Below are 27,355 nucleotides of genomic sequence, written 5' to 3' on the forward strand. Positions count from 1 at the left end.
TTCCGTGTTCTCATCTTGCACGGACTGCACGCACACAATCGAGATTACGGCGCTCGTTAGCAGGTGAGAAAGACGCGTCATCCAGCCTTCGATTCACAAGGAATCGCAACGGGACAACTGCTGCCTTCTTGCAATCCGAAGAGAGGGACACGAACGGCGCATGCGCACCTGGGGGCGGGCACGCTTCCACTTAAAGCGAGTTTAGCGGCAGCCTCAGCTGAAGGGAGTGCGCGTGCGCGCTCGGCAACTACCGTTCCGGGAGCAGGACGAGGTCAGCCGTGCCCCGGAAGCGGAATGGCGTGACTGGGAGCGGTCGCTTTCCTTTCCGGCCGGGGAGCGTGCTTGGGGCAGCGAGAGAGGCCATCTGTAGCCATGAGCGTCCCGGCTTTTATCGATATAACCGAGGAAGACCAGGTCAGGATGGGGAGCGGCTGCTGGTTTCCCTCCGTCGCTGCCCCTCCCGGAATGCAGGAGGGCAGCTGTTGTCTCCTCAGGTGCCGGAGGCCACCGCTAGGGAGGGCGGAGGAGGGGGGAATGACTCGTGGAACCTCATTTACACGTATACACGGGTTCCACGCCCGCCCTACGAAGCGCCGCTTAGAAGCAATGTACTCCCAGCCTCTGCGGTGAAGGAAGCCGAGGCTGGCGGGGTTTTGCTTCCTAGCAGCTTCGTAGGCCCAGCTGGGGCCTCGTCCGGCCTTTAGACTCGGATCCTTTCTGCACCTGCTCGCCCCGCCCCCCTCCCGCCGCCGCCGCCGCCGCCGCTGCTGCTGTGGCCTCTCTAGCAAACGCCCTTCCTGCGAGGTTGGTTGCCCGGGCGCCTTTCTCGCTGGATCAGCACAGCTGTCTCTAGAGGCGCTTAACCTCCCAGAGATTGTGCTTAAGAGCACCATGGGAAATGAATATTTCTGCCTGTCAACATGTATCGAATGAGAAGTTACAGGCTGTATAACCATAGCTGTCAACTTTCCCACTTTTTAAAGGGAAATTCCCTTATTCCGAATAGGATTCCTCACAAGAAAAGGGAAAAGTTGACAGCTATGTGTATAACAGGGGTCAGCAACCTAAGGCCCATGGGCCAGAAGCGGCCTACAGAGGTCGTTTGACCGGCCCACGAGCCACCCCCTCACATGCAGCACAGAGACTCACTTCCGCGGCACTGGCAATTGTGTCTGTGCACGTGTAGATGCCAAAAATCGCGTGCGCGATCCAGCCCACGGAGGGATCTCCATGGGACCTATCCGGCCCAGGCAAGATAAACCTTGCTGACCCCTGCTGTATAATATAGAGAGCCCCATGAAGGGCTTTGCTTGGAGACTGATTTGATCATATTTCTTTACTACTACTCCCCCTGCCTTGTATGTGTCAGTGGCTCTTGTTCAGGAAGAATAGAGAGCGTATTCTTAAATGTATATTTATTACATGGCTAGGAGGAATGTGATCAAGTAGTGGGAGCTTTGGAGTTAAGCTATTTAACACAGCATCAGTGTAGAGTCACAAAGAGTAAACAGGATGATCATAAGTGTATGTTTATGACATTACTAGGAGGAATATGATTAAAGGATGTTATTTTTATAGATGCTTTTTTCCTTTGAAAAGGCTGCAGAATTAAGGGCTTACCTGAAATCTAAGGGAGCTGAGATATCAGAAGAAAATTCTGAAGGTGGACTTCACATTGACTTGGCTCAGATCATTGAAGCATGTGATGTGTGCCTGAGGGATGATGATAAAGGTTGGTGTTTGCATAATTTAGGAAGCTATTGATAAGCATCTGACCTAGAGTTGTGATCTAGTTTCTTTTAAATTATCTGCCTTCTAGAAAAGTGAGATGTTCTCCTTTAGGGCATAATTGTATACAAGGGGCCAAGTTTTACAAATGGGCACAGCAGCCTACCTGTCGGTTACCTGATGATAGATCTAAGTCAAAGGCTAGAGTGAGGCTTTTATTTAGAAAAATAAGAACACTGAAGTGGAACACGATAAGCATACTGTTATGAATAGTGTGGAGTAATTGGGTAGAACTTGACATTTCCCAATGAATTTGTTTAGCAGTCAATTTCAAACAGAAAAAATCAAGTGCTTCTTCACACAATGTATAATTAATTAATTAATTATTCATACAATGTATAATTAGCAATGGTGTCCTGATTTGCACAACTGTGCAGAGGACAGGGGTGTAACAGATTTTTGTCTAATGCCAGTTATCAAAGTAGCCATTTTATTTTTTTTATACTTCATTTCAACACCCTTCAGACAAAAACAAAAGAGTTGTATGGATGTATCTATGGCCTTTTAAACTGGGAGTGTGTGTTTCGGTTTTTGTTATGTATTTTTGTGTCTTTATACTGTAAGCTGCCCTGTGATGCTTGCATGAAGGGCGATATAGAAATTCAATAAATTGGAAGTCAAGTAAACATGCCACAGTTACTGTTGGTGTTTGCAAAAAAATAATAATTGGTCCATTAGTCTAGAAAGGGTTTTCTGTATGTTGTATTAACAATGTAAAGCTGAGACAGTCTTACCAAAGAACAATTCAGTGTCACATTTTTCATTACAGAAATATGTTTTTGTTTTTCAATATAGATGTTGAAAGTGTGATGAACAGTGTAGTATCTCTGCTTCTTATTCTGGAACCTGACAAACAAGAAGCTTTGATTGAAAGTCTGTGTGAGAAATTGGTCAAATTTCGGGAAGGTGAACGACCATCACTCAGACTGCAGCTGTAAGTGACTTAGGTGATTGAATGGAATAAATACGTCTTGTACCACAATTCTTTTTATTGTATGAGAAACAGGATTTTTGGCAGAATGTATTAAGAGAATCTTTGAGTGGGTCAGTAAATTATGTCTGGGCTTGATGGCCAGTCATTAGTGTTTTCCAATCAGTTGTAAGGTAAAGGTAAAGGACCCCTGGACAGTTAAATCTGATCTCACCACAATAATGCTTTGAGTTGGATGCACTGGAAGCAGCGGTCTGGGAACAGTGTGGGATTCAAAGAAATAGGGTGCCTCTATCATTCTGGGACTAGTTAAGGGCAGCCACTTGCCATCACGCTTTGCATTCTTAAATAATAAAAACTACAAGTTTATCCGGTTGCAGATGCACTGCAGATTGTACACTGGTACAAAACATACATACTGTTAAATAGATTTTGGCTGCAGTCCCATGTGCATTAACTTGGAAGAAAGTCTTACTGAATTTGTGCAGCTCGCCTCTGAGTAAGCATGCGTAGGAATAATTTTGTACTGCTGAAAAAGTGGAGAGAGGTGGGACCTAAGCAATTAAACACTTGTTAGACACATAGATTTTATTCAGTATTTTATTTACATAGCAGATTAAGCAAATTTATTAAAAGCAACACTTAAATAGAAGCTCTGAAAGCCACCATGCTCTGCCAAATACAGGTATGGCACATTTTAAAAGGGAATGTTAGGCAAATGTGGATATATGCTACAATGGATATGTCTAGCTTTAAATCCCTCTCCTTCCAATGCTTCAGTTAAGCAGAACAGCTTCCCTTTCAGCCCAACTCCTCATGTTTCATAGATATTAGCAACATACTCCAGGCTTGAGGACTCTTCCATCCATGCTGACCTCTCTATGCCATATTGTCGTCCCAGCCCTGTTTGAGTACAACAAAATTACTCTTTGAGATTCTCACTCCTACTAACTGCTCTACAGCTCTTCCTGCTGTCATTGCTCAATGCAGCGGTGAGCACAACCCCTTTGCCTACTTAAGGCAAAACCTTTTTCTTCTGCTGCTTAGGCAAACATAAGACACAACTTATCCCTTGTGATCCTTCTCAAAAATGCACACAGCTTCAGAAATCCTATGGATAATTAGGCATGCCTGACCTGTTGTCATTATCCAGCCCAAGGGAATTCTAACTTGCCTGTTAAAAACCGCTGTTGTTTGCTGGTGATCAGGCAACTGTCCTTGTTGAAGGCAAGTATTGGCAATGATTTAGAATCTGATAATGCAACTTCCATATTTCTGCATGTATTAGTTAAACATGAATAATAAAATATCTCAATGAATTACATAGAAAATCAAGCAGGGTTCCACTGGCTCAGTGGGGCTTTCCTGACTTTTCCCTCTACTGCCCCATCAGCTTCTGAGCAATGGTGTATAATTTGTGTTGTAGCATACGGGTGGGGGTGGGGAGAGGGCTGCCACAGGAAAGCAAAATCAGGAGGAATTCAGCAGGGCTCCATTGCATATACCAGTGTTTCTCAAACTTGGTTCCCCATCTGTTGTTGAACTACAACTCCCATCATCCCTAACCTCTGGTCCTGCTAGCTAGGAATGATGGGATTTGCAGTCCAACAGCAGCTGGGGAACCAAGTTTGAGAAACACTGGCATATACAGAAGTCCTTTTTGGCACACACAATATAACAATGTGACTGTTAAAAGCCTGAGTGAAACTTGGTTGAACTTAATAGTGGCAGAAGTGATGACTTTAAACATTTTTAATGCTTGTATTTATTTCTGTGTACATTAGATGTGCAGTGTGTGTCCATTAATATGTTACAAATGTTGGAAATTAATTAACTTGTCATTATTCCTTAGACTGAGTAATCTCTTCCATGGCATGGAGAAGAATACCCCTTCAAGGTATACAGTCTACTGCAGCCTCCTTAAAGTAGCCTCCAGCTGTGGAGCTATACGGTACATTCCAACTGAACTGGAGCAGGTAAGCAGTTGAATAGTATTTGCATATTAACAAAGAATCCCTTAAAAAATTAATAAGATTTGCAACAAACCAAAATACATCATAAGAATTACATAATAAGATGCATAATCAAGAACCCCTTCTTGATTAAGGGAATCCCAAATTGTGATTGTAAAAATAACAAAGGTGTTGTTGTTTTGCTTTATGCAAGCCTGTCTGGAGTGCTGCCTTGTACTCCAGCGTCCCAAGACAGAGGGTTTCCATTCTCTTAAGGGAAAAGTAAAGCATGGATGGGAAATTTCCATTAATGATTGCTGCTCCTGAGCAAGGCACAGAACAGAGTTTCATAATTTCACATTCTTCCGAGTTTTAAAATACTTGCATTTGCAAAAATTGAACTTAAAATAACTTTTCTCAGTAGTAAAAGTCATTGCCTTCTGTGTCAAATCTTTTATAGGTTCGAAAATGGATTTCAGATTGGAATCTTACCACGGAGAAAAAGCATACCCTTCTTCGACTGCTCTATGATGTTCTCGTGGATTGCAAAAAGAGGTAACTGAGACTACGATTTTGGCACAATTCATTGAGGCAGGGGAAGATCACCGAAATATTTCCCATTTCAATTATTGTTTTTAAATTTGTATGACTTGTATTCAGTTGTGTGCTTAATATAAAGGGCTGCTTGTTCTCATTTGAATGGTACAAATATTAATTCTTAGATTGCATATGACAATTTATGTTTAATAATATTTTTATTTTGGTATTAAATGCTAGATTGTAAACTGTTGAGCCATCATAGAGGAGAATGGAGTGAAAAGGAGATTGATTTTTCTCTCTACCTGAACATTGGGGAAGGTGGGTAGAGTGTTCTTGGGGTCGAGGTCTCTCTCCTCTGTTGGGTTTGCTTGAAATGATTGCTCAAGTGGTGGAGAACAGGTGAGCATTAATGATTTCTCAAGTGGTGAACAGGTGAGCATTCATCTGATCTCCACTCCAAAAATGATGGATTATCTTAGACAGAAGAAACTGCTCGCCAGTTTCTCCATATGGACTGAGTTCAAAAAGTGAGACAGGTATATACTATACTTTCTTATTGACACACACAATTAATCAGTTATCAGAGTCTGATGTTTCTGGAGTCTTTACTGGAAAAGTAATGTGGATGGTTTTTCCCTTCTGAGTGCAAACTAAAAAAAGAAAAGAAAACACAAGAACTCATCCCAGCCTACTTCTGTTCTTTTTATAGTGAAGTTTTACAGAACCGCTTGATAAGACTTTTTTCCAGGTCAAACTTGATGGTGATAGTGATTAGCTGTCAGTACAAAATCTTAAAATAGGAAAGGTCTCACTAGGGCTGTTAAAAAACTGTGCTAGTAAAGAAAATAGACTTTGGGGCTTTAAGAAAAATGGAGATATGCCTTTGTTTTGATTAAAGAATAGATGTGTCTTTTATTATGATAATATGAAATTATGTTGCTTTTCTAAGCTGTTCTATTTGGGTCTTGAGAATCACTGGTGCTAAATGCAGAAACATGGCGCTTGACATTGGGATTAGTCTTAAGAAAATCCTCAAAGTTGAAGTAGTGGTAGCACAATATAGTTGGAAATAAGGCTAATTTTTATATGAAAGCTGTGCTTTTATAACCTAATGTTATTGTCGTCTTTCAAAAGCCAATTAAAAGCAAAACAAGCCCACCATTTTATAAATGCACTGTTCCCATAATATGAGATGCTCTAATTTTGAAAGTAACATTTTTTTCTTTGACTTTTATTATCCTTTTATCCAAGAGATTTATAGTCTGCCCTTCATCAATATTGTGTCGTTTCAATTACATTCATTCTCAGGAGCAAGATAGTGGAAGTAAGAAATTGTACTCTATAAGTGTAGTAATTGAGAATAGAGATTTCCGTAACAGAAGAGTGAAGCCCTCCCCACTCCTGATAATATCTGCTCCTTGATTTTCATACAATTTTCAGCATTACTTTGCTTTTTAATGATTGTATCCAGATGTGTTCTAGTAAGTCGTGTAAAGATGTTTCCACCTAAGAGAAAAAATTCTGTAACTGGCAGGTAATTTATCAGTTTAAAGTATAAAATAAACTGTAAAGTTCTATTTTAAAAAGAGAGAGAGAGCGAGAGAGAGACCCCTGAGACTGAATGACTATGTAGCTGTTTTACCACTTTGGTACCATTGACAGTCAAAACTCCTACATCCTTTCAAGTGCACTTTTCATTTGAATCATAGCTTCACCGTGCCTTTAACTATCTGACCATCTCCTTTGATACTCCCTTTCTCATACAGCTAGAATTTTGGGGTCATCCAATGAATCTGAATGTTGGAACATTCAGGAGAAACAATAAGAAGCACTTACTCACACAGTGTATAATTAAGCAATGGAAATTGCTCTAACATAACTACTGCATGTACGGGGATGCGGGTGGTGCTGTGGGTTAAACCACAGAGCCTAGGACTTGCCAATCAGAAGGTCAGCGGTTCAAATCCCCGCAACGGGGTGAGCTCCCGTTGCTCAGTCCCTGCTCCTGCTAACCTAGCAGTTTGAAAGCACATCAGAGTGCAAGTAGATAAATAGGTACCACTCCGGCAGGGAGGTAAACAGCATTTCCGTGCGCTACTCTGGTTCGCCAGAAGCTGTTTAGTCATGCTGTACACCGGCTCCCTCGGCCAATAAAGCGAGATGAGCGCCGCAACCCCAGAGTTGGTCACAACTGGACCTAATGGTCAGGGGTCCCTTTACCTTTAACTACTGCATGTAGTACAAGCAACAACCATCTTAGATGCATCCAACTGATGTGCAACCATCACACCGACCCCAGAGGTGGCTGTAAAAGGGGGTGGGTTGGGGGCGGAGTGGGCTTGCACGTGCTCTGCTGACATGTGTGGGGTTCAGGAAAGCAAACCCCCACGCAAAACAGTTGTCGCCTGTTATAATTGCTGACTTGGACAGGGGTTGAGGCAAGTTCATAAGCTACGAACTACTTGAGAACCGGAGATTATATATACCTTTGAATGCCTGTTGTTGAAGTGTGAGTGGCAGAGAGCTGTCACACTCGGTTCCTTCCCATGTGCATCTGGTTGTGAGCACAGGATGCTGGTTTAGTTAGGTCTTTGTTCTGATCCATCAGTTCTCCCCTTATGCTAAGTTTGTACATTTTGAGATGATTTTAAAAGGAAGTACTGTTTCTTGCCCACAGTGATAATGCAGCAAAAGTAATGGTAGAGCTGCTGGGAAGTTACACAGAGGACAATGCTTCTCAAGCCAGAGTTGATGCTCACAGGTAATGTAAACATTACAAACTACATTTAGGATTGTTTCATGTGTTAATGGTCAGTGAAAGTTTCAGTAACAAGAAATGCAGCCCCAAACATGCTAAATTCTTATTCCTCTCCCCACTCTCCAAATACTTTGCTTGCCACTTCAGATTTGTAGATGAATGGCAAGGGGTTTTGCTAAAACGTTTTGCTGATGGTGAGAGCACAACCGGTAATGTGTGGGATGTGCAGGGATTCTTAACTGAATACAGTCGTACCTTGGTTGTCAAATGGAATCCGTTCTGGAAGTCTGTTCGACATCCAAAAACATTTGACAACCAGGGCGCAGCTCAAGCGGAAACTGCATTGGGTGTTTGGCTTCCAAAAAACGTTCGCAAACTGGAACACTCTCTTCCGGGTTTGCGGCGTTCAGGAGCCAAAACATTCAAGTTGCAAGGCATTCGAGATCCAAGATACGACAGTACAAAATATCTCCCACATTAGAATGCCTAAATGTCACCCTCTTACTTTTACGAAGTGGTTTTGTTGTTGTTTTTTGTATTTTAGCGATGGCCAAGACCTGTTGGTATAAAAATAACCTTCTTGTCTAGAGTAGAAGAAAAGTTCAGTTGAAGTACATGTCTAAGACAGTTGTGCATTTCCTGCCCAATTCCTTTACAATTTCTGCCCAGACACAGAATCTGTGTGTATGAAACGGCAATTCTTTGACTTCTGTCTGGATCTTAGTGTTTGTAGAAAATACCAGTTGAATGCATCATCAACATTTTTAAACATTATCTGAGACTGTGTAAAATGCATTTCCAATATCATTCTGTAGTTCATCTGCCCTTGCAGTGATGCATAGTTAGGGCACTTGGCTCTGCTGCTTATTGGGACCTCAGAGAAAAGTGCAAACTATGTAGATGTGTTTTTAAGGGTGCTTCCCCCCCAAAAAAACTATTCTACTGTTAGGGTTATGTTTGTTTGTTTGTTTAAGTTATACACTGAATAGATTTCTTCAAACAGGGAGATGTTCCATAATATTAAAGAAAACATACTCTAGTTTGGACTCCTGTTGTAGCTGCCATTGGTTTGGGTTTGTTATGAATGGGGCAATTTGGAAAGGTTTATATAAGGGCAGTAGGGAGAAATACCAGCTTTGGTAGTTCTTCCAGGTAGTAGCAGCAGTGATATGTTATTATGGTGGAAAGTAGTGGGGGGAAGGGTTAAATTGCAGTTCATGCAAGTGTAACGGGCAGGAGGAAAGTGTCTCTTAGCAGGTACAGGAGGAATGTGGAGTAACTAATATTTGGTATAGAAAGGAGATCAATCTGCAATTTTTTTGTTGGTTTCCAGTTTCCTCCATTTTGCATGAAAAGCAGTTAATACTTTACTGTAATTCTGCTTGATCTGTGAAGCAGAAAGCCAACTACAATAAAATATACGTAACTGTTGTCTGGGGCTGGTTCATGGCCAGCCACACAGCTAGGTAGCCAGACTCCCCACCTTTTTGGGACAATGATAGCACAGAGAAAAGATTTTGCTCTGAATAGCCTTTTGTTTTCAGTGAATGTTCCTGCAGACTTAGACCTAAAAGTTTGGTAGGCATCCCTAAATATAGATGCATATTTAATTGTGTCATGGAAGGAGAAGACAATTGGGCAGGCTTGCTTTTATATATAGGTGTTACAGATGCACACCACTTCTTTCCCCTTACATCCCATAACATTTTCAGTGTTAGGCAAATCCCTCTCCCCCCCCAGCCTTCTTAAAGAGAAGACTCAACTTTGATTAGTTTTTATGCTGCTTTTCTTTGTTATCTCTTAACCCAATGTGTTTATATGTATTTATGTTGTATTTGTAAATACTGTTCAAGTGTTTTTGGAATACACTTTGATTTGGAGGTTGTTTTTGCAGAATGGTTTTTAAAAAGCTATTAAATTAACTAGAAATGCATTTTTTCTTCCTTACACTTTACTTTCCTAAATAGGTGTATTGTCCGTGCATTAAAGGATCCTAATACCTTTCTCTTTGATCACCTTCTCACCTTAAAACCAGTCAAATTTTTGGAAGGAGAACTTATTCATGATGTAAGTATTAATTTCTAAACTTAAATATTAAACACTTGGCATGCTGCATGTGAGATAAAATTGCTTGACCATTTTAGTGGGATTTAATCACACATAAGTTATTTTGCATTGTGTTGTTTATAGTGTCTAGGTTTGCATGTCATGCTAACCCTTGGTTTAGCGTGATGTGAACCATTAGGAAATAAGCCTTGAGCTAACTAGTTATCCTCCCCTCACCCCTAGCTTCTGGAAGGAGTAGCTTAGAATATTTTGATTTTTCTTGTGTTTGATCACAGCTTGCCATGCTCAGATCAACAAATTGTGGTTAACATTAACTACAGTTTGTTTCAGACAAACCAACTTCAGACATAGTTACTGAAGCCATCTTATTTAAATTAATCAGAGTTGAGAGAAGTAGGCCTCTACAACAAAACGTTGTAATCTGGAGTGCTTCCGGATTCTGGATGACCATTTCATTTATCCTCTTCACCTCACATTTCTTCTTAAACTCTGCTCAGACCTCATTGGGCTGGGTTATTTATGGAGGGTGTAGCGGTGAACCCACTTGTGCTCAATCCCAATTGTATTAAATTCTTTAATTTCACCAGTAGGCACTTAGGCATTTCCTTCTTCCCACCCAATTGATAGGGCCCCCCTCCCCGGTTCAGTGTCTTAATGTGTTTGGGGATTTTCACCTTTGTCAATACCGCCCCGTACAGTTTTTTGTTGTATTTTTACATACCGTATTTTTCGCTCTATAAGACACACTTTTCCCCTCCTAAAAAGTAAGGGGAAATGTGTGGGCGTCTTATAGAGCGCATGCAGGCTGCACAGCTAACGCTGAAGCCAGGAAAGCAAGAGGGATTGGTGCGCACCGATCCCTCTTGCTCTCCTGGCTTCAGGGATAGCCTTCCGAAGCCTCCTTAGAGCAGCAGGAGCGTTCCTGCTGTGTTCAGGAGGCTTTGGGATGCTATCCCTGAAGCCAGGAGAGCAAGAGGGATCGATCCCTCATGCTGTCTTGGCTTGGCTTCGCTGGAGAGCCACTGCGCAGCTTTCCCTCTCTGCTCAGCACGCCTTCAGCAAAGCGGCAGGAAAAACGGAGCCCCTTCCATTTCTCCTCCCGCTTTGCTGGAGAGGTGCTGCGCAGAGAGGGAGAGAACATATTTTTCCTTGTTCTTCTCCTCTAGAACTAGGTGCGTCTTATGGTCGGTGCGTCTTATAGAGCGAAAAATACGGTAGCTAAGGGATACCACAAGTTTACTGGTACTTCTTTCTTCAGCATTAGTCCCTACAGAAGCATAAGCACAGGAAATATGAATTTGTATTAGTAAATAGAAAAGTGAGACCAGTGTATCTTGGGGGGAGGGTGGGGTGGGTGTGACATAGTTGACATCAAATATTGAGTTCTTTCTCTAACCTGGTTCTGTCTTCATATGCATATTTTTAATTTTGTTTTTGAATGTTTAAAAGTGCAACCAGTCTGCATGCATCAGTGGAGTGTGAAAAAGAGAGTGAAAGGTTTTGCCTGGGAGGAGCTTGGAAGGGGGCTGATTAGCTTCACCACTGACTGGTGGACTATTTTGCTGTAATTTCCTTTTGGTACAGGGGGGGGGGGTAGAGTAAACACCCTGCCCAGTCTCCATTGCATTAAATGCTTTCAGTCTGACACCAATTTAACTTTTACTTCACTAGTTACCCCAGCATCCAACAGTCTCATGCAATAGAAACATATTTTTGAATAAAATGTTGAGGACAAGTGGCTCATGACCATTTTAAGTTTCCCATTTAACTCTAGTTAGTTAAAAGAAATCAAACCAAGATTTGATCCTAATTGGTTTTAGCTAACTAGACTTAAAATAAACTGGGCTGTTAATTATGGTCTGCTTTTGGAAAGTATTTCCCCCCCCCCAAAAAAAAATTGGTTTACAATAATTTGTACGTAGCAGGGAAACTGGTTTAGTCCAAAGGGAAAGTAGAAGCATTCACGCTCATTCTGATCTTTGCAGAGGAGGAGAAAGATGGGGAGTGGGAAGTGAGTTCAGTTTGCCACGGCTCCTTTACAATCATCCCTAACCTCGTGACGGGCAATCTGTGGCCCTTCAGATGCAGTTGGACTTTATCTTCTGTCATCCTTGAGTATTGGGCATTCCAATGGAGTTGATGAGAATTGGAGTCCAACAACATCTGCAGGGCCACAAGTGCCCTACCCCTTCTGTACACCATGGCAGCTTGAATTCAACCGGTATTTTCTGTTCTGTTCTCTAAATGAAATGTTCGGGAGACGTCTGTTAAATTAGACATGTTCATATCTTGTCGTGTTCTCACAATTGACAATTTCTTTCTTTGTAGCTTTTGACAATTTTTGTTAGTGCCAAGTTAGCATCCTATGTCCGGTTCTATCAGAACAACAAGGACTTCATTGATTCTCTTGGTAAGTTTTTTTCTTTCTTTTTTAATGCACATTTGGTGTACCCAACACATATGGCTGTGATATAAATGTAGCTCAGCTACTCAGAAGGAGGTGCTGTGACTGGACACTTGCTCTGCTGACTGTGTCTAGTTCCAGGATGAGTACCCTTTTTTGCCTTGTGGGCACAGTTACCCCTTACCAACCATGTGGAGGCTGCATACAGATCAGCTGAGGAGGGGAGTAATGGCTGCTATCCCATAGCTGTCAACTTTCAGATTTGAAAATAAGGGATCAGCAGCCTCACCTGTCCCAGGGACACCCTACAGGATATCTAACAATCCGGGATAGCAGCGGGAAACGGCGCTGGAATAAGGGAATTTCCTGCAAAAAGGGGGAAGGTTGACAGCTATGCGCTATCTGCTTACCAAATGGTTAGTCTCATGACCAGGGAGGGGGCAATTTGTATCCCCATCAGGGCACTGGGCTTCACCCACTCCAGTCCTGTTCCCCCAGCCCCTGCTAGCTCCAAAATTTATGGGGTCTGAAGGAGCCAGGAAAATTGGCTGCATGGAGCAGGGATCAGATCAGGCTCGTGAACTTGTGGTTTGCCACCCCTGGCCTCAGCATTTACAGTTTCTTCTTGGGTTCTCCAGTCCTGTTTGAGATTTTGTCCACTCCTGCCTTCACCATTTGGAATGGATCCCACACTCCAAGGCACTCAGGCGCTTTACTGATCTGCAGGAGAGTTGTTCCCAGGGTGCTTATGTTCTACCACAATAGGGCTTTCTTTCCAGTTGTGTGTGATTTTAGTTACATAATATCAAAAAATGTATCAGAATACAGTTTAGTTTAGCGACTATTCATTCTGAATTGAATGCTTTTCTTTTGCTGTCTTTTGTGTTTGAACTGTGGTTTTCAAGCATCCACTTGGAAAGACACAGGAACAGTAAATCCTGTGGGAGCAGGTACAGTCATACCTCTTGTTACGTTTGCTTCAGGTTGCGCGTTTTCAGGTTGCGTCCCGTGGTGACCCGAAAGTACCAGAAAGGGTTACTTCCGGGTTTCGCCGCTCGCAAAATGACGTCATGCGCAGAAGCGGCAAATCACAACCCACGCAGACGCGGGTTGCGTTCTGCTCATGTTACATACGGGGCTCCGGAATGGATCCCGTTCGCAACCAGAGGTACCACTGTATTATTATTGAATCTGCATTTCTAAACTGAAAATAGCCAGTTTGAGAATTCTGACATCACTCCCAAGTTATATCCACTATGTTATTCATAGATGAGAGGTAGAGAGAGTAGATTTCCCAGTGTTTATTGTCTAAATGATCAAGAGCCCTGTTGTTGGAGTGAAGATAGCCTCCATCTTGTCTTCTTGCTTTTCTTCAGTTGGTCACATACTCCACCTGTGCACTGAGTAAGCAGCAGTTATCAACAGTGCTACATGAGTGTTGAGGGGGAAACCCGACATAGTGCCAGAGTGCTGCATAAATGACCTATCAAGCCTTGTGGGGGCAGCCCCATTTCCACAAAGCTGGCAATGGATGTGCAGCAGAGAAACATGCAGGCTACTGCATGGGCGAGGTGCTGTTTGAGGAGCAACCAAACCCCCTTGTTGTAGGATCATGATGTGAATCAACCAAATCTCCCTCTAACAAGGCTGAAGTACAATCAGATTGAGTATTTGCAAGTGTTCTTATGCAAGCTTAATCTTTTTGCAGATGCATTAAACCTTGCAAACCACATTCTGTCCCAGTTAATATGTTTCATAGGATGAAGCTTTGTGATGGAATGTTAATGTCAGCAGCCTCTTTATTTACACACTGTGGAAAGAAAGGAGTAGTAATTAACACTTTGGCACTCCCCCATTGATGTGTAATTGACTGTTTCAAAGGAGCACTGGTTCATAAGCTATTGCATGCATGAAAATTACTTTTTCTGTATTGCAGCATTTTAGGACAAGGGTCAGTGACAATGCAAAAATTGTTCAATGATGCAAGCTTTTATATTATGACATTAAGGTTTAGATATACTGGTAATGAATAAATGTTTCCATAAAATTGGGGTTTAAAAAAATAGTGACCAGAATGGAGGTTAATTTTATTTGAAAAGAAAAGGGTAATAGGCTTTAAAGCATACAAATCTTTTTAGGACTAGGTAGAATCCTGAAAACAAAGGTGAACATTCCTCAATTTAAGATAGAAATTTTAGAAAGAGAAATATATTATTTTTCTTGGTGAAAACAAAGAAAGCTTTTCAACTTATGGTAGCTGATATAGTCACTGCTTGAATATTATAAAAGCATCCATGTGACTATAGTGCTCATTAAATATCAGGTATTTTTAAAAAAATATGAGTAATGGAGCCTCTCCTAGGATGTTACCATAGATTAGATTGTGCCAATCAAGTGCATTCATAGGCAACTTGTTTCATTTGGGTGTAGTATAAACATAACAAATTCTTGTGCAATGGATTGAACCAACTAATCTACTATTAGTTATACTTCTAGTAAACCCTTTGAAATAAATGGATTTAAGTAACTTAGGTTCTTTGATTTCAGTGGATCTACTCTTGAGTATGACTTGGTCATCCATTGTCTGTGTGTGAAAATAATGTATTTTTTATGTATTTGAAATGCATTCAGATATGGAGAATAGCACTGAACACATCTAATTCTTTTTGGGCCAGCCGATTAAGCCAGCCCAAATTGTTGGTGTTTTTAAAAAAACTTTTATGGTATTGGAAGTAATACTCTAAATGCTAGTATGCTTTTAAAAATATTTTCTATTTTTTACAAATTAATGTTTTCCCTTATTTTATCCCCCTGCTGATTTTATTTTTCTTCAAAATTAATAACAAGGCTTGCCAATCTAAATCATCTATTCAGCAAAAGCTCTCACAGGTGGCACCAGTTTGTTACAATGTGTTGTTTTATTAATGCTGACAAGTTAGGCCAACAGTTGTATTATCATGTGTCAACTGTGAATCGCCCTAACATGTTCACATTTAAATCTGGTAGTATGGGCAACCTTTTTACTTTAGCAGGGTAATTAACATCTCATTTGCATTTGTTAATTAGAGTTTATGAGCACTAATTGATTTTTTGTGCTTGTAGATTTCCATTAAAACCAGTTAGCTATAGTTTCTGAAGCTCCCTATTCGCTTGAGTTATGATGATCACATTTTTGTTGAATTGGTGCCAGATAAATAGCCTTCATCATAATTACTGCTAATTAACACAACATTATGTCTGGTAGTAATGTGCTTCCCTGCGCTTCTATTAGTCTAACAGTGTTATTAATTCCAAACATAAATATTTGTTGAGTGTTCAGGTTATCTCATCCATACTTATTTTCCAATGTCTGAAACTTTAAAGAGACTATTTTACAGAAACGTTATTCAACTATTTTGTAAAAACAAATAACAAAGTAAATTTACACCAACTTATTTTTTGTTTGCCATTTCATGTATTGCTGCATATTGTATTATAGCCTTCCCCAACCTGGTGCCCTCCAGATGTTTTAGGACTAGAATTCCCATCCACCTCAGGAGATGGGGAGAACTGCTGTAACATCACACTTTTGTATCCCAAGAACTTCACAATCAATAGCATTTGTAGAATTCAACAAGATGGCATATTATCTTCTGTTCCTCCCATGTAAATGAATGCATAAAATACAAATTGGTCATAATATGGAATGAGTAATATCAACAAGAAACTGAACATGTATCTTCCATAAACCTACAACGTATTTTGAAATCAGTTCTGTAACTACCCTAAGAATTAAGGACCGTAAGAGTTGACACTTGGAAAGTGAACCTCTTGCGGTGGGGATGGCAGGTCACAGTTGCCTCAGTATGTCTCACTTGTACTATAGAAAGAGATTGTTAACTGGGGTGTGTAGGGGGGTGCAAGTAGTATGTTAGGTACTTAGTATCTCTTCCATGCTGCATAGATGAAAGGGGCAGTAGGATCACACCTCCTAACTCTGTCCTGACATTGGTGCAACATCTGTTAGATGTGTGTGCAAAGAAAAAATGTAGCAGCCAGTCACAGAAGCACCAACTGTTTTTCATACAATCATTAAGATTTCTTGGAAGCATTTTGGTTTTCCCAATATTACTTCATAACAACATGCAGCCTTTCTAGCACTCTGCCACTGCTGAGCACAGAACAAAAGCCAGCACCAGGTGACAGTGGAGGATGACCCTCAATCCTAAACAAATAGGCCTACTATTCTGCAAGAAGAAACAAACTCATTCTCTATCTTCACCTCCTGTATTCCGTTCTTAATGCAAACTGACCTTATCCCCACCTCTTGGAATAAATTAAAGTTCCGAACATAATAATCCAGTTTTTGTACTGTGAATTTTGCAATGCAGTTCTCCCAGAAAGTATCTAACTGCCTGACGTGGATCAACAATTTCCTAGCAAAAACTTACACTGTAGTGTGATCTCTAATGCAGGTTTATTGCATGAACAGAACATGGCCAAAATGCGACTGCTCACCTTTATGGGAATGGCTGTGGAAAACAAGGAAATATCATTTGACACTATGCAGCAGGAACTTCAGGTTGGAGCTGATGATGTTGAAGCATTTGTTATTGATGGTAAGAGAGGTTATATGATCATATTATATGCAGGCTGATAAGACCTTTACTGATACTGAAAACCTGTACAACAGTTAATGATTTGAAGCAGGCAGTTAGGATGTCACAGTCACCTTTTTGCTTCTTTTGGTAAAGTGCATCATCACTGGTGTGGAAACGGTGCCCATGCTATAATCCAGTAGCCAGTGTAAAGTCCTGAATTGTGTCATCCCTTGTAGATTATCCAGACCCAATTTTTGGGTTCTTCAGGTATGCCAGCATGGAGCTGACAAGGGGAAGGGGAGCGTATTCCACCCTGGTGCGGATAGCAAACAGGATTGCTTTATTGTTGTAACCACAATTTGAATGCAATAGTTGGCTATGCAGTGTTTCTTGTACTGTTTTGTGATATATTAGAAATCCACCTTTTAATTGTTGCTCTTTGTTAAATTGCATGTGATTTCCATTGAGAACCACCTTGTAAAAAGTGCACATTGTACTCTCTTACATATAAAGCACTATGCAAGGCTTTGTGAAATACTTCCCTGTAACACATTTTTCTGCATGCCATGGTATAACGACAAAAATTGAACACCCGTTGAAAGGACATCCCTGCATTCACTTCAGTTCGAGGGGATTACTGAAGCTCTTATCAGTCAGGGTTTCAACACATGTTAAAAGAAATTCCTCATAATTTATTTATTCTTTGCAGCTGTAAAGACAAAGATGGTACATTGCAAAATTGATCAAACACAGAGAAAAGTAGTGGTCAGGTGAGTCTTAAATCTTTTTGTGAAGCAACTTAGTGCAGTGCTAATTATAGCACTTAAACATCTGTTTAATATTTTTACTAGATGCAAGATATTCCTATCAGTTGCCTGTAGTTAAATAGTTGCTATTTATCATAATTTTATTAAAGCACAGACTGAATGTGATTAGCTTATTTAATGAAAGAGTCCTATTTTCCAGCACATTTCATTTAATGGCCAAACAGTGGTAAGAATACTAATGAGTTTTGTCTGAGGTTTTTAAGTACTGACGAAGGCTGCAGAATACCAGACTAGCTGGTCTATAAAGCCTTGTTATAGAGAGTAAAATAGTTTTGTTTTCACATCTTATCTCATGTTTTATTTTTTTCTGAATACATATGTACTGAAAATATGGTGCTTTTTTTGAAAGCAGAACTTTGATGCAATTCCTTTTACATTTCTTTATTTTAGTCACAGCACACATCGAACCTTTGGAAAACAGCAGTGGCAACAGCTGTATGATACACTTAACTTCTGGAAACTAAATTTGAATCAAGTGAAAAACAGTCTCCTTAGCTTGTCGGATACCTGATTATTTGATGTAATATTTAGTTTGTATTGGATGGAAACTCAGCTATATTAAACCATTCAACTTAATTTTGTGAACTTTTTATTGAAAATATCTAATTGGCTGAAATACATAAAATAACTTGAACTACAGGCTGATAAAGCAATAAACTTTAAACAAGAATGAATCCTGTTCCCCTGTTCTGTTTTATAATCATAAGATCTTATATTCTGGCATAAAGAAGTAGGATAGCCATATGATTTTTATAAATGTGGTATTTTCTGACCTTTAATTGGTACCTTTAAAATGAAATAGCTATTCTAAAGTATTCTTTTTTAAAAAACTAAGGTAGACAAACCTGCAGAAATTAAAGCAGTTTTCTTAATACATGACATTTGCTCATGTATGTCACCAGTCAAAGACTTTATGCTTCTGCTTTATCTGCTGTTAATGTTTTTTTCTGGATCTTCCTCATGCTTTCTCTTTCTTGGGTGGCCAAAACTTTTTAAATGCAGAAACCTTTCAATATTGTCAATTCGTGTTTTTATGAAGACATTTTGTGATTTCCAGTCTTTTTCTTCAGTGTTCTGTGAGCTCTGCTTTAAAACAGCTGCACTGACTTCTGAGAGTGGTTGAGAAGTCTTCTGTTGTCCTAATGGGCACTCTGTTGTGACCTAAAATCCACACATAAGACATTAAAGATTTCATTTTCTCATGGCTGATCAACACCCCACTAGACACTCTTCTTGACATTATATAGACATATATATTGGCTGTTTATGCACTGATTTCTTCTGTTTACGTATGGGAGATATAATGAATTGGCATCTGTGGGTATTTTTGTACTGCCCTTCATATTCCCAGTGCATTTTTAAATAAATTTTTTTTTGAAATGTAAACAAAATAAAATGCCATCATAGTATAAAAGCAGGCAAAGAAGATTAAAATTGTATCTTAAAAGCTTGGAACTACAGAACGTTTTTTGGTGCCAAAACGACAAGTAAGTACTGGGAAACTTCCCTCTCTATCAGATTGCAGATATGATTTACAAATGGGCATTGATTGCACTTTAAAAGGAAGCACAATTCCTATCCTTTCCCACATGTACATGAAGATTGTTTTGTAAAAGAAGATTCTATAAACTTCCTGCCAATTTCTAATTTAAAATTCTTCAAATATTACTTGGGGGGGCAGTGCATGGAGGGTGAAGAACACCTTTCACACCCTGCCCCACCCCTGCTGGTGCTCAGGTGCAGACAGAGCACAGAGGGCACTCGTGTGCCCTGCAGAGGCTGGGTGAATGCATGGAGGGAGCCCTCCATGCTTATCCGGTCCCCACTGCTGACAGCCACTCACATGCGGGGGGGGGGAGTGCCTGCTTCACACTCCCCAAGTTTCTGCATCTGGAGTCATGGCCCCCCATGCTATGCCCCTGCCACCACTATCAGTTGTGATTACTAACAATGTAAGGCAAGTAGGGTAGCTAGGATGGCTTTGGGGAATAGGAACAAGTGGGGTGGGGGGAGGAATCAGGTGTTCTTCTCCCACTCAGATTTTGTTCCAAGTAGAAGAATTTCAGAGCCACAAACTCAGTTTGAGGAGGGCTTACAGCTTGCCCCAAGGATGGGCTGAGTCTAAAGGAACTGGGAATAGTCTAGTAGTTAAGCCTATTGTTGGTACTGAATGTTCCAGGGGTCTGTTATGAAAAAAGGAAGAATGAGTCAATTTGATTGCTTGAGACCCTAACCAAAGATTGGTCTCAGGAGGGCAGGAAAAGAGAGTTGTTCTCAATAAGCCCCAGATAGCACTACACAAAGCCTGTTTTTAATTGGGTGGAGCACTCCTCATGCATACCGTATTTTTGCCAAATTGCCTTTTTTTGTCTTATTAGATTTGTGCCACATATGACGGTACAGTGCTCTTACATGACTTACTTTATTTCATGATGTAGTTGATGGATTGGTCACGTACACAACTGATGAACTTGCAGGATCAACCTATATGTACATTTGTTTTTGTTTTCTTTCAGTGTAGTCGGGGGTTTAAAATAGTAAATACTTTGTAGTTTCTAAAAGTGAAGATCCACTTCATTAAATGTCAAGTACTGATTTGAACATGTTGTGTTTAGTATTGTTAGTACATAAGAGATTGAGCATGGGCAGGCAAACTAAGGCCTGGGGGTCAGATCTGGCCCAATCACCTTCTAAATCCGGCCTGCAGACAGTCCGGGAATCCGTGTTTTTTACATGAGTAGAATATGTCCTTTTATTTAAAATGCATCTCTGGGTTATTTGTGGGGCATAGGAATTCGTTCTCCCCCCCCTTCAAAATATAGTCCAGCCCCCCACAAGGTCTGAGGGACAGTGGACCAGCCCCCTGCTGAAAAAGTTTGCTGACCCCTGAGACTGAGGAACTAAATAAAATGTTAGGTATACTTCCATGTCTGAGAACAGATTTAGATTGGGTGACAGGAAACTACAAACTACAAAAATAAAATATTGAATGCATGTGTTCCGAACAAATAGTTTTAAAGCAAATGTTATGAAGTACATTGTACTGCCTTCAGCCTTGCAAATTCTCGGTATCTGAAACAATGGCTGAAAAGTAAACAAAAGTAATATAATATGCTTGAATTTTTGCTTGGTAAGTTATTGTTAAGACATAGTCTTCAATTCAAGCAGACTGGCTAAGATCCAGTTGATTTATATGCTGTGACTTTTTCCTGCTGTTTTCCATCAACTTTAATTGTGAAAAATGTTGCCACATTTGCCCTCTTGATATTATTTTGGAGATCAAGAAGGTCTTAAAGCATCCAGATGCATACAGTTCTACACATATCTCTGGAGTTAGCTCACCAAGGTCTGCTCTGCAATATTTTTAATTGACTTACGTGTTCTGTGGGAAAAGAGGGATCATAAAAAGTCTTTACTATTGCATTCCATTCTTCACTGGGATTTCTCTTGGGGCCTGGATTGATACTTCCGGTATTCAAAGTGTCAGCAATTCCATTACTGTGGGTAGAAACTGATTGACAAAGAGGAAATGGTAACAACTGCCTCTTATTCTCTAGGTACTAATTATATAGTGCTAAACCCCATTTTATCTTTGATCCATAAAAAACCCACCATTACATTAAAGTACAGAAAATAGGTTGACACAACATTAATTTGTAATATTCTTTTTTTTGGGGGGGAGGAATATCAAACCATTTTAGAAATCAAAAAGCTAGTTGTGCAAAAGCATAGTTCACTGCCTTTTTGCTTAAAGAACCCATTAACAAAAACAGAATGGGTAGGATTCAGACTACACATGGGAAAATACCCACAGAACTCTTCTGCTCAACTCGGATGGAGCTCTGGAAGCCTACAGGAGACCTCTCTAGCCTTATTTAGATTCCTTCTCCTTACCCAAAATAACGAACATGGAGAAGAGATAAAGAAAGGAGAAGGCATGTCAAGGTGTCTGTATATGTGTGTGGCTTGTAAGGGTTATTGTTACTAGGTTATGCTTGTTTTTAATTGTGTGTGATCTCAGATTTGGGGCAGGTAAAGAAACACAATAGATCTCACAGTTAGAGTGGCCCATGAACAGATATGATGGATGTGTGTGTCTGCTCAATCTACTCTCCAAGTGCTGACTTGATGGGCTGTTTCAGGCCCCCTGCGCTCGCTTATTAGCATTCTTTAATTTTAAACTGGACATGGACCGGGCATCCCTTCAAACAGAGGCCTGGCATCTGTAAAATTGGGACATACAGCTTCCTGTCTTTCATAGCAGGCTGTTGAAGAGCCAAATATATTCTAAGTTTATGTTTACTTTTGGTTGTTGTTTGATTTGGGTCTTTTATTGCAAATTTATAAAGAAGAAAAGAGAAGAGAACCAGATCAGCTTGCGTTAACCATACAATGACCACCACTGCATCCATTTTAATTTACACATACAAATTGATATGCCATCCAAATGTCCAAACAAGGTCGGTAGCCAATCAAAATAGATGTTTACACCTTCAAATGTAGCAAGGGTGTATAAGGGTGCAGATGGTAAAATTGCACCAAGCCCTACACCTGAAAAGGGGCCCATACTCTCAGCCTTTTTACTCTTCTAAAGCAGGGTTTCCCAAACTTGGGACTCCAGCTGCTGTTGGACTACAACTCCCATCATCCCAAGCTAGCAGGACCAGTGGTCAGGGATGACAAGAACTGTAGTCCAAAAACAGCTGGAGACCTACGCTTCAGCCCTAGGAGCCTTCATAAGGGAGCTGCTTCCAGAGCAAGAACTGTCAGGGGAGAGCGACTGTTTGCCATCAGCAGGTAGGTAGTTTCATCTGTGCTGCCCCACTTCCAGCCAGAGTCCTTCAGAAGAGAGTTGCTGCCATGGGATTTATGTGTATGTGCATTTTAATGAGCTGAATAGCGTGAAAGATTCCGAGTTAAGGGGGTGCAGAGAGTATGTGTATGAACATAACAGTGCTCAGTTTATTTTCGGGCTATTTTGTCAAAGTTTATTTTGTCTTATAGATTATAAATGCTATATTAAAAATATAATGCAACTTTTGCTTCAGTTTTGATGTTTAGCTTATTTTTTAGTTGTTTAGTTAACAGTGTTTTTATAGATTGTAACTTTCACTGATTATTTGTTACTTATTCTACACAACTTATGCTTTATTTGTGATGTTGTTACTACTATTTTTTGTAAGCTGCTTTGGGATTCATTCAAATGAAAAGTGGCATAGAACTATAATAAGCCAAACAAAACAAAACACTTAATGTCTTACCTAATGTATCTTCTCTTACGGCAGCATTCATATTCATAGTCTGCTCTACTTCCCATGAACTTTGTTTTTTAACTTCTTGCGAAAGTAGCTTTTCTTTCAAAGACGGAACTTTTTTGGAAGTTGAATTGCAAACTGTGTGAATTTCACCTTCACATACCCTTGGTAAATTTGAGTCTGCTGAAGTTTTTTCTGCTTTTTTATCCATAGTTGCGGAGTCAAAGGGTGACCATCCACTTCTGTTTACTAAATCTTCTCTTGTCTTTATGGATAAGGAACATGATTCTTCTGCGCTTCCTTTCACAACCATTTCCCTTGTGTCCGGACTACTTGATGGCTCTTCCCTTTCTTTTATTTGTATGCCCTGTTTCTCACAAACCACAAAGGATTGTTCACATGTAGTTTTGGATGTATGCAATTCCTTTTGTTCATCTTCTGCAAATTTATTAACTTTCAAATCTTCAATCTGAGATTCACATACACTTCCAGGGTGAAGAGACAAAGACTCGTTTGTACTTTCAGGTGTCTCTTCTGTGACTTCAGTCAGTATGGAATCATCTTTATCAGATTGTCTGCTTGGTATTTCATTTATATATTTAGATGAGTTTTCAGCATTTAAATTAAAATTCATAATTAGAGGCAGATGATTCATGTTCCCATCAGTGGTAATCAGAGTATTTACACCTAAATTGTCATTTGAGGAAGCAGGTGAAGGTGGAATTTTCTCTTGTGTGCTGCAAGTACTACTTTGTTCACAGCATTTGTTGTTTTCGAATGCATTATCACTATGTATTTCTTCAGGATTAGTATTACTCTCTTTACATAAAAGAATATTGGAAATTGTGGAACTGGAGCTCTGACTTGGTGTTTCTTTACAAATGTCATCATATCTATCAAAGCACACATTGTGCAGGTTTGTGTAATTATTCTCCACCTTTTGTGACAAGATGGAACTAATTTCAGTCTTCGAGAGGCCATTTGTAATTTCCTCACTAGTAGCAATATCCTGAACTTTGGGTTCTTCAGCGAGTGCCTTATTTGTGGAAGAAGCTCCCTCATGGGGTGCATTGTTAATATTTTCATTTATCTCAAAAATAAAATTATTCCTTACATTTCTCTCTAGATGCTCATTGAGTTTAGTACAATGATCAGTATCTAGAGTAGAACAATCCAAAGCTGCAGTGCTTTCTAAGAGCATCTTGGGTTCTTCCACCAATGAATAGCAACTGTTTGAGGAGTTTACTTCTATCCTTGTCTGTATTTTATCAAATTCCTTTCTGTCTTCTTTTCCTTTGGCTGCTGTTCCTCCACACCCAGCAACACCTGACCCATAAGTTAGTTCTGGAGTAATGAAATGAGCTGTGCAGATAACTTTGCTTGGAGAAGCCTCCTTTCGATCTTTATTGAAATGGCAAACCGCATTGTCTTCATTCATAATAGTCTCAAGACAATCCAAATCTGTTGGGTGAAAAGATTTTAATGATGAAAATTAGAAGGATGAATGCTTTCAAATATAGTTCATATAAGGGATGTATTGACACTTTAATCATAGTTAGTTCCTCCATGAATTTGTCTAATCCTCTTTTAAAGCCATCCAAGTAGGTGGCTATCAATCACTACATATTGTGGGAGCCAAGTCCTAACTATGCAATTTGTGAAGAAGTACTATCTTTTATCTGTCCCGAATCTTCCAATGTTCAGCTTTATTGGATGGCTCTGAGTTCTAATGTTAGAACTTTAATTTCTAAATTAAAAAAGACCCTATTAGAAGAGTTACTCCAACTCCTTGATCTTCTTGGTTGTCCTTTCTGTACTTTTTCCAGCTCTGCAATATCCATTTTGTGCCGAAGTGACCAGTATTCCAAGTGTGGCTGCACCATAGGTTCGTATAATGGCATTATGATATTGGCACTTATATTTTCAATCCCTTTTTCAAAGCAGCCACACACTGGGTTGACATCTTCATCAGTCCACTAGGACCACAAGGTCTCATTCCTGGTCAGTTGCATCAAATTCAGACCCCATTAGTATATATGTAAATATTAGGATTTCCCCCCCAGAATGTGCATCATTTCACACTTACATTGAATCACATTTGCTATTTTACTGCCCATTAACCCAGTCTGAGACATCCTTTTGCAGCTCCTTGCCATCCCTTTTTGATCACACTGAACTATTTGATACCATGAACAAATTTGGTTACTTCAGTGCTCACCTGTAACTCTTTCTCATTTATGAAAAACTTAAACAGCAAAAGTCCCAATACTGATCCCAGGAAGACTCCATTGGGAGAACTGTTCATTTACTCCTAATTCCTATTCCTTAACCAGTTACTAGGGACGCAGGTAACGCTGTGGGTTAAACCACAGAGCCTAGGACTTGCTGATCAGAAGGTCAGTGGTTCGAATCCCTGCGACGGGGTGAGCTCCCATTGTTCAGTCCCTGCTCCTGCCAACCTAGCAGTTTGAAAGCATGTCAAAGTGCAAGTAGATAAATAGGTACCGCGCCGGTGGGAAGGTAAACGGTGTTTCCATGCGCTGCTCTGGATTGCCAGAAGCAGCTTAGTCATGCTGGCCACATGACCCGGAAGCTGTACACCGGCTCCCTTGGCCAATAAAGCAAGATGAATGCCGTAACCCCAGAGTCAGCTGCGACTGGACCTAATGGTCAGGGGTCCCTTTACCTTTACCTTTAACCAGTTACTGATCTGCAAAGGGACCTCACCTCTAATTCTATGACTGCTAAGCTTACTCAGGATTCTTTGGTGAGGGAACCTATCAAAAGCTTTTTGGAAATATAAGTAAAAGTAAAGACCGCTTGTTTTCACTCTGAAAGAAATCTAAAAGGTAGCTCAGTTGGTTAGAGTGTGGTGCTGAAAACACCAAGGTTACAGGTTTGATCCCTATATGGAACAGCTGTATATCTCTGCATTATAGTGGGTTGGACTAGATGATCCTCAGGGTCCCTTCCAACTCTACTATTCTATGATTCTATTAATGAGTGATCCTTGCAAAAGCTATTCTTGTTCAGCTTCAGCAAGATTTGTTCTTCTATATTCTTGATAATTCTATCTTTAATAATCGTTCTACCAGTTGTCCTGGAACAGATGTTAAAATAACCAGTCTGTAATTGCCTGGATCCCCTCTTCATCTCTTTTTAAAAGTTGGTGTCACATTGACTACTTACTAATCATCGGATATATGGAAGGTGATTTTAGTGGCAAGTTAGATCTTTTATTAGAAGATAAACAATTACACATTTCAGTTCTTTAAGAACTCTCAGATGGATGCCAATCAGAAGTGGTCAGTTTTAAATTGATCACTAAGGCCCAGAACTTTGTCTAGAACACCAGCAGCCCTGTTTGTTTTACTGCAAGACGCATTCCTAGCCCCGTTTTTCACTCATTCCATACCCTTGAAATCCATAATCTCATTGCCCTTACTTGGCATCTCATAGTTTTATCAGCCTGGCTTTGTTCTGTCCTGCTGGAGTAAGTTAAGCAGTGCAGACATCCTATTCCCCACCCACAATTATTTGTTGGGTGGTGTGGGGGTGCTAGTGCTCTCATGGCTATTAGGGTGAGGGTATTAGGATTCTGATAATACATTTTAGCCTATATATTTTAGTTACCATAGCAAAAAAATAATTATTTTATTTTAGTTTTTCTTTAGCACACTTAGTTTAGATCAACATCTTCTGGACAGTTGATTTTTTTTATAATTACACACACACACATATGTACCTTCAACAGTAATTGATTCCTCATCCCCTGTGTTTATATCAGTATTGCTTTGTTTTGCTTTTATTTCATCCAAATTCAAAGACCGAGTAGTTTTTAATCCAATGTCTCTTTGTTCAACATTATTAGAAACGTCTTTTGATTTTTGTGTATATTTGTTTCCTGTCTGGCTTGTATGCATTTGATTTTCATAACCTGTCTCGGCAACCTGCAATTAAAAAAAGAGCACATGTTTCTATTACTATTGAGCTGAAATGGGAAAATGGGTACATTGGTACCTCGGGTTAAGAATTTAATTCATTATGGAGGTCCGTTCTTAACCTGAAACTGTTCTTAACCTGAGGTACCACTTTAGCTAATGGGGCCTCCCACTGCCGCCACGCAATTTCTGTTCTCATCCTGAAGCAAAGTTCTTAACCAGAGGTACTATTTCTGGGTTAGCAGAGTCTGTAACCTGAAACGTCTGTAACCTGAAGCGTCTGTAACCCAAGGTACCACTGTATTTCACAGA

The 27,355-nt window shown here is 40.1% G+C and overlaps 2 protein-coding genes across 8 annotated transcripts in view; one reads left to right on the forward strand and one right to left on the reverse strand.

Moving 5' to 3' along the window:
• Window positions 1-299: 299 nt before the first annotated feature.
• EIF3M (eukaryotic translation initiation factor 3 subunit M) lies at window positions 300-18,423 on the forward strand. Its single transcript, XM_053390307.1, has 11 exons — window positions 300-414; window positions 1,600-1,732; window positions 2,584-2,722; window positions 4,572-4,695; window positions 5,132-5,226; window positions 7,889-7,972; window positions 9,937-10,036; window positions 12,365-12,446; window positions 16,895-17,038; window positions 17,730-17,790; window positions 18,238-18,423. The coding sequence occupies exons 1-11, from the start codon at window positions 373-375 to the stop codon at window positions 18,356-18,358; spliced, it is 1,125 nt and encodes a 374-aa protein (XP_053246282.1). The 5' UTR covers window positions 300-372; the 3' UTR covers window positions 18,359-18,423.
• The window catches only part of CCDC73 (coiled-coil domain containing 73), a 60,639-nt gene continuing 51,703 nt past the window's right edge, over window positions 18,420-27,355 (reverse strand). For all 7 annotated transcript variants that reach the window (XM_053390268.1, XM_053390245.1, XM_053390276.1 and 4 more), the window contains 4 exons: window positions 26,848-27,052; window positions 23,109-24,563; window positions 21,225-21,358; window positions 18,420-19,008 (listed from right to left, as the gene is read on the reverse strand). In XM_053390268.1, the coding sequence (XP_053246243.1) occupies window positions 18,772-19,008; window positions 21,225-21,358; window positions 23,109-24,563; window positions 26,848-27,052 (2,031 nt within the window). In that variant the 3' untranslated portion in view covers window positions 18,420-18,771. The remainder of the gene's footprint in view (window positions 19,009-21,224; window positions 21,359-23,108; window positions 24,564-26,847; window positions 27,053-27,355) is intronic.

Source organism: Podarcis raffonei, chromosome 1 (assembly GCF_027172205.1).
Source record: "Podarcis raffonei isolate rPodRaf1 chromosome 1, rPodRaf1.pri, whole genome shotgun sequence".
Classification (NCBI taxonomy): Eukaryota; Metazoa; Chordata; class Lepidosauria; order Squamata; family Lacertidae; genus Podarcis; species Podarcis raffonei.

Coding starts and splice junctions, on each gene's coding strand:
- EIF3M (XM_053390307.1), top strand. CDS start 373: ATGAGCGTCCCGGCTTTTATCGATATAACCGAGGAAGACCAG. Junction 4,696..5,131: donor TTCCAACTGAACTGGAGCAG/GTAAGCAGTTGA, acceptor AATCTTTTATAG/GTTCGAAAATGGATTTCAGA. Junction 7,973..9,936: donor GCCAGAGTTGATGCTCACAG/GTAATGTAAACA, acceptor TTTCCTAAATAG/GTGTATTGTCCGTGCATTAA.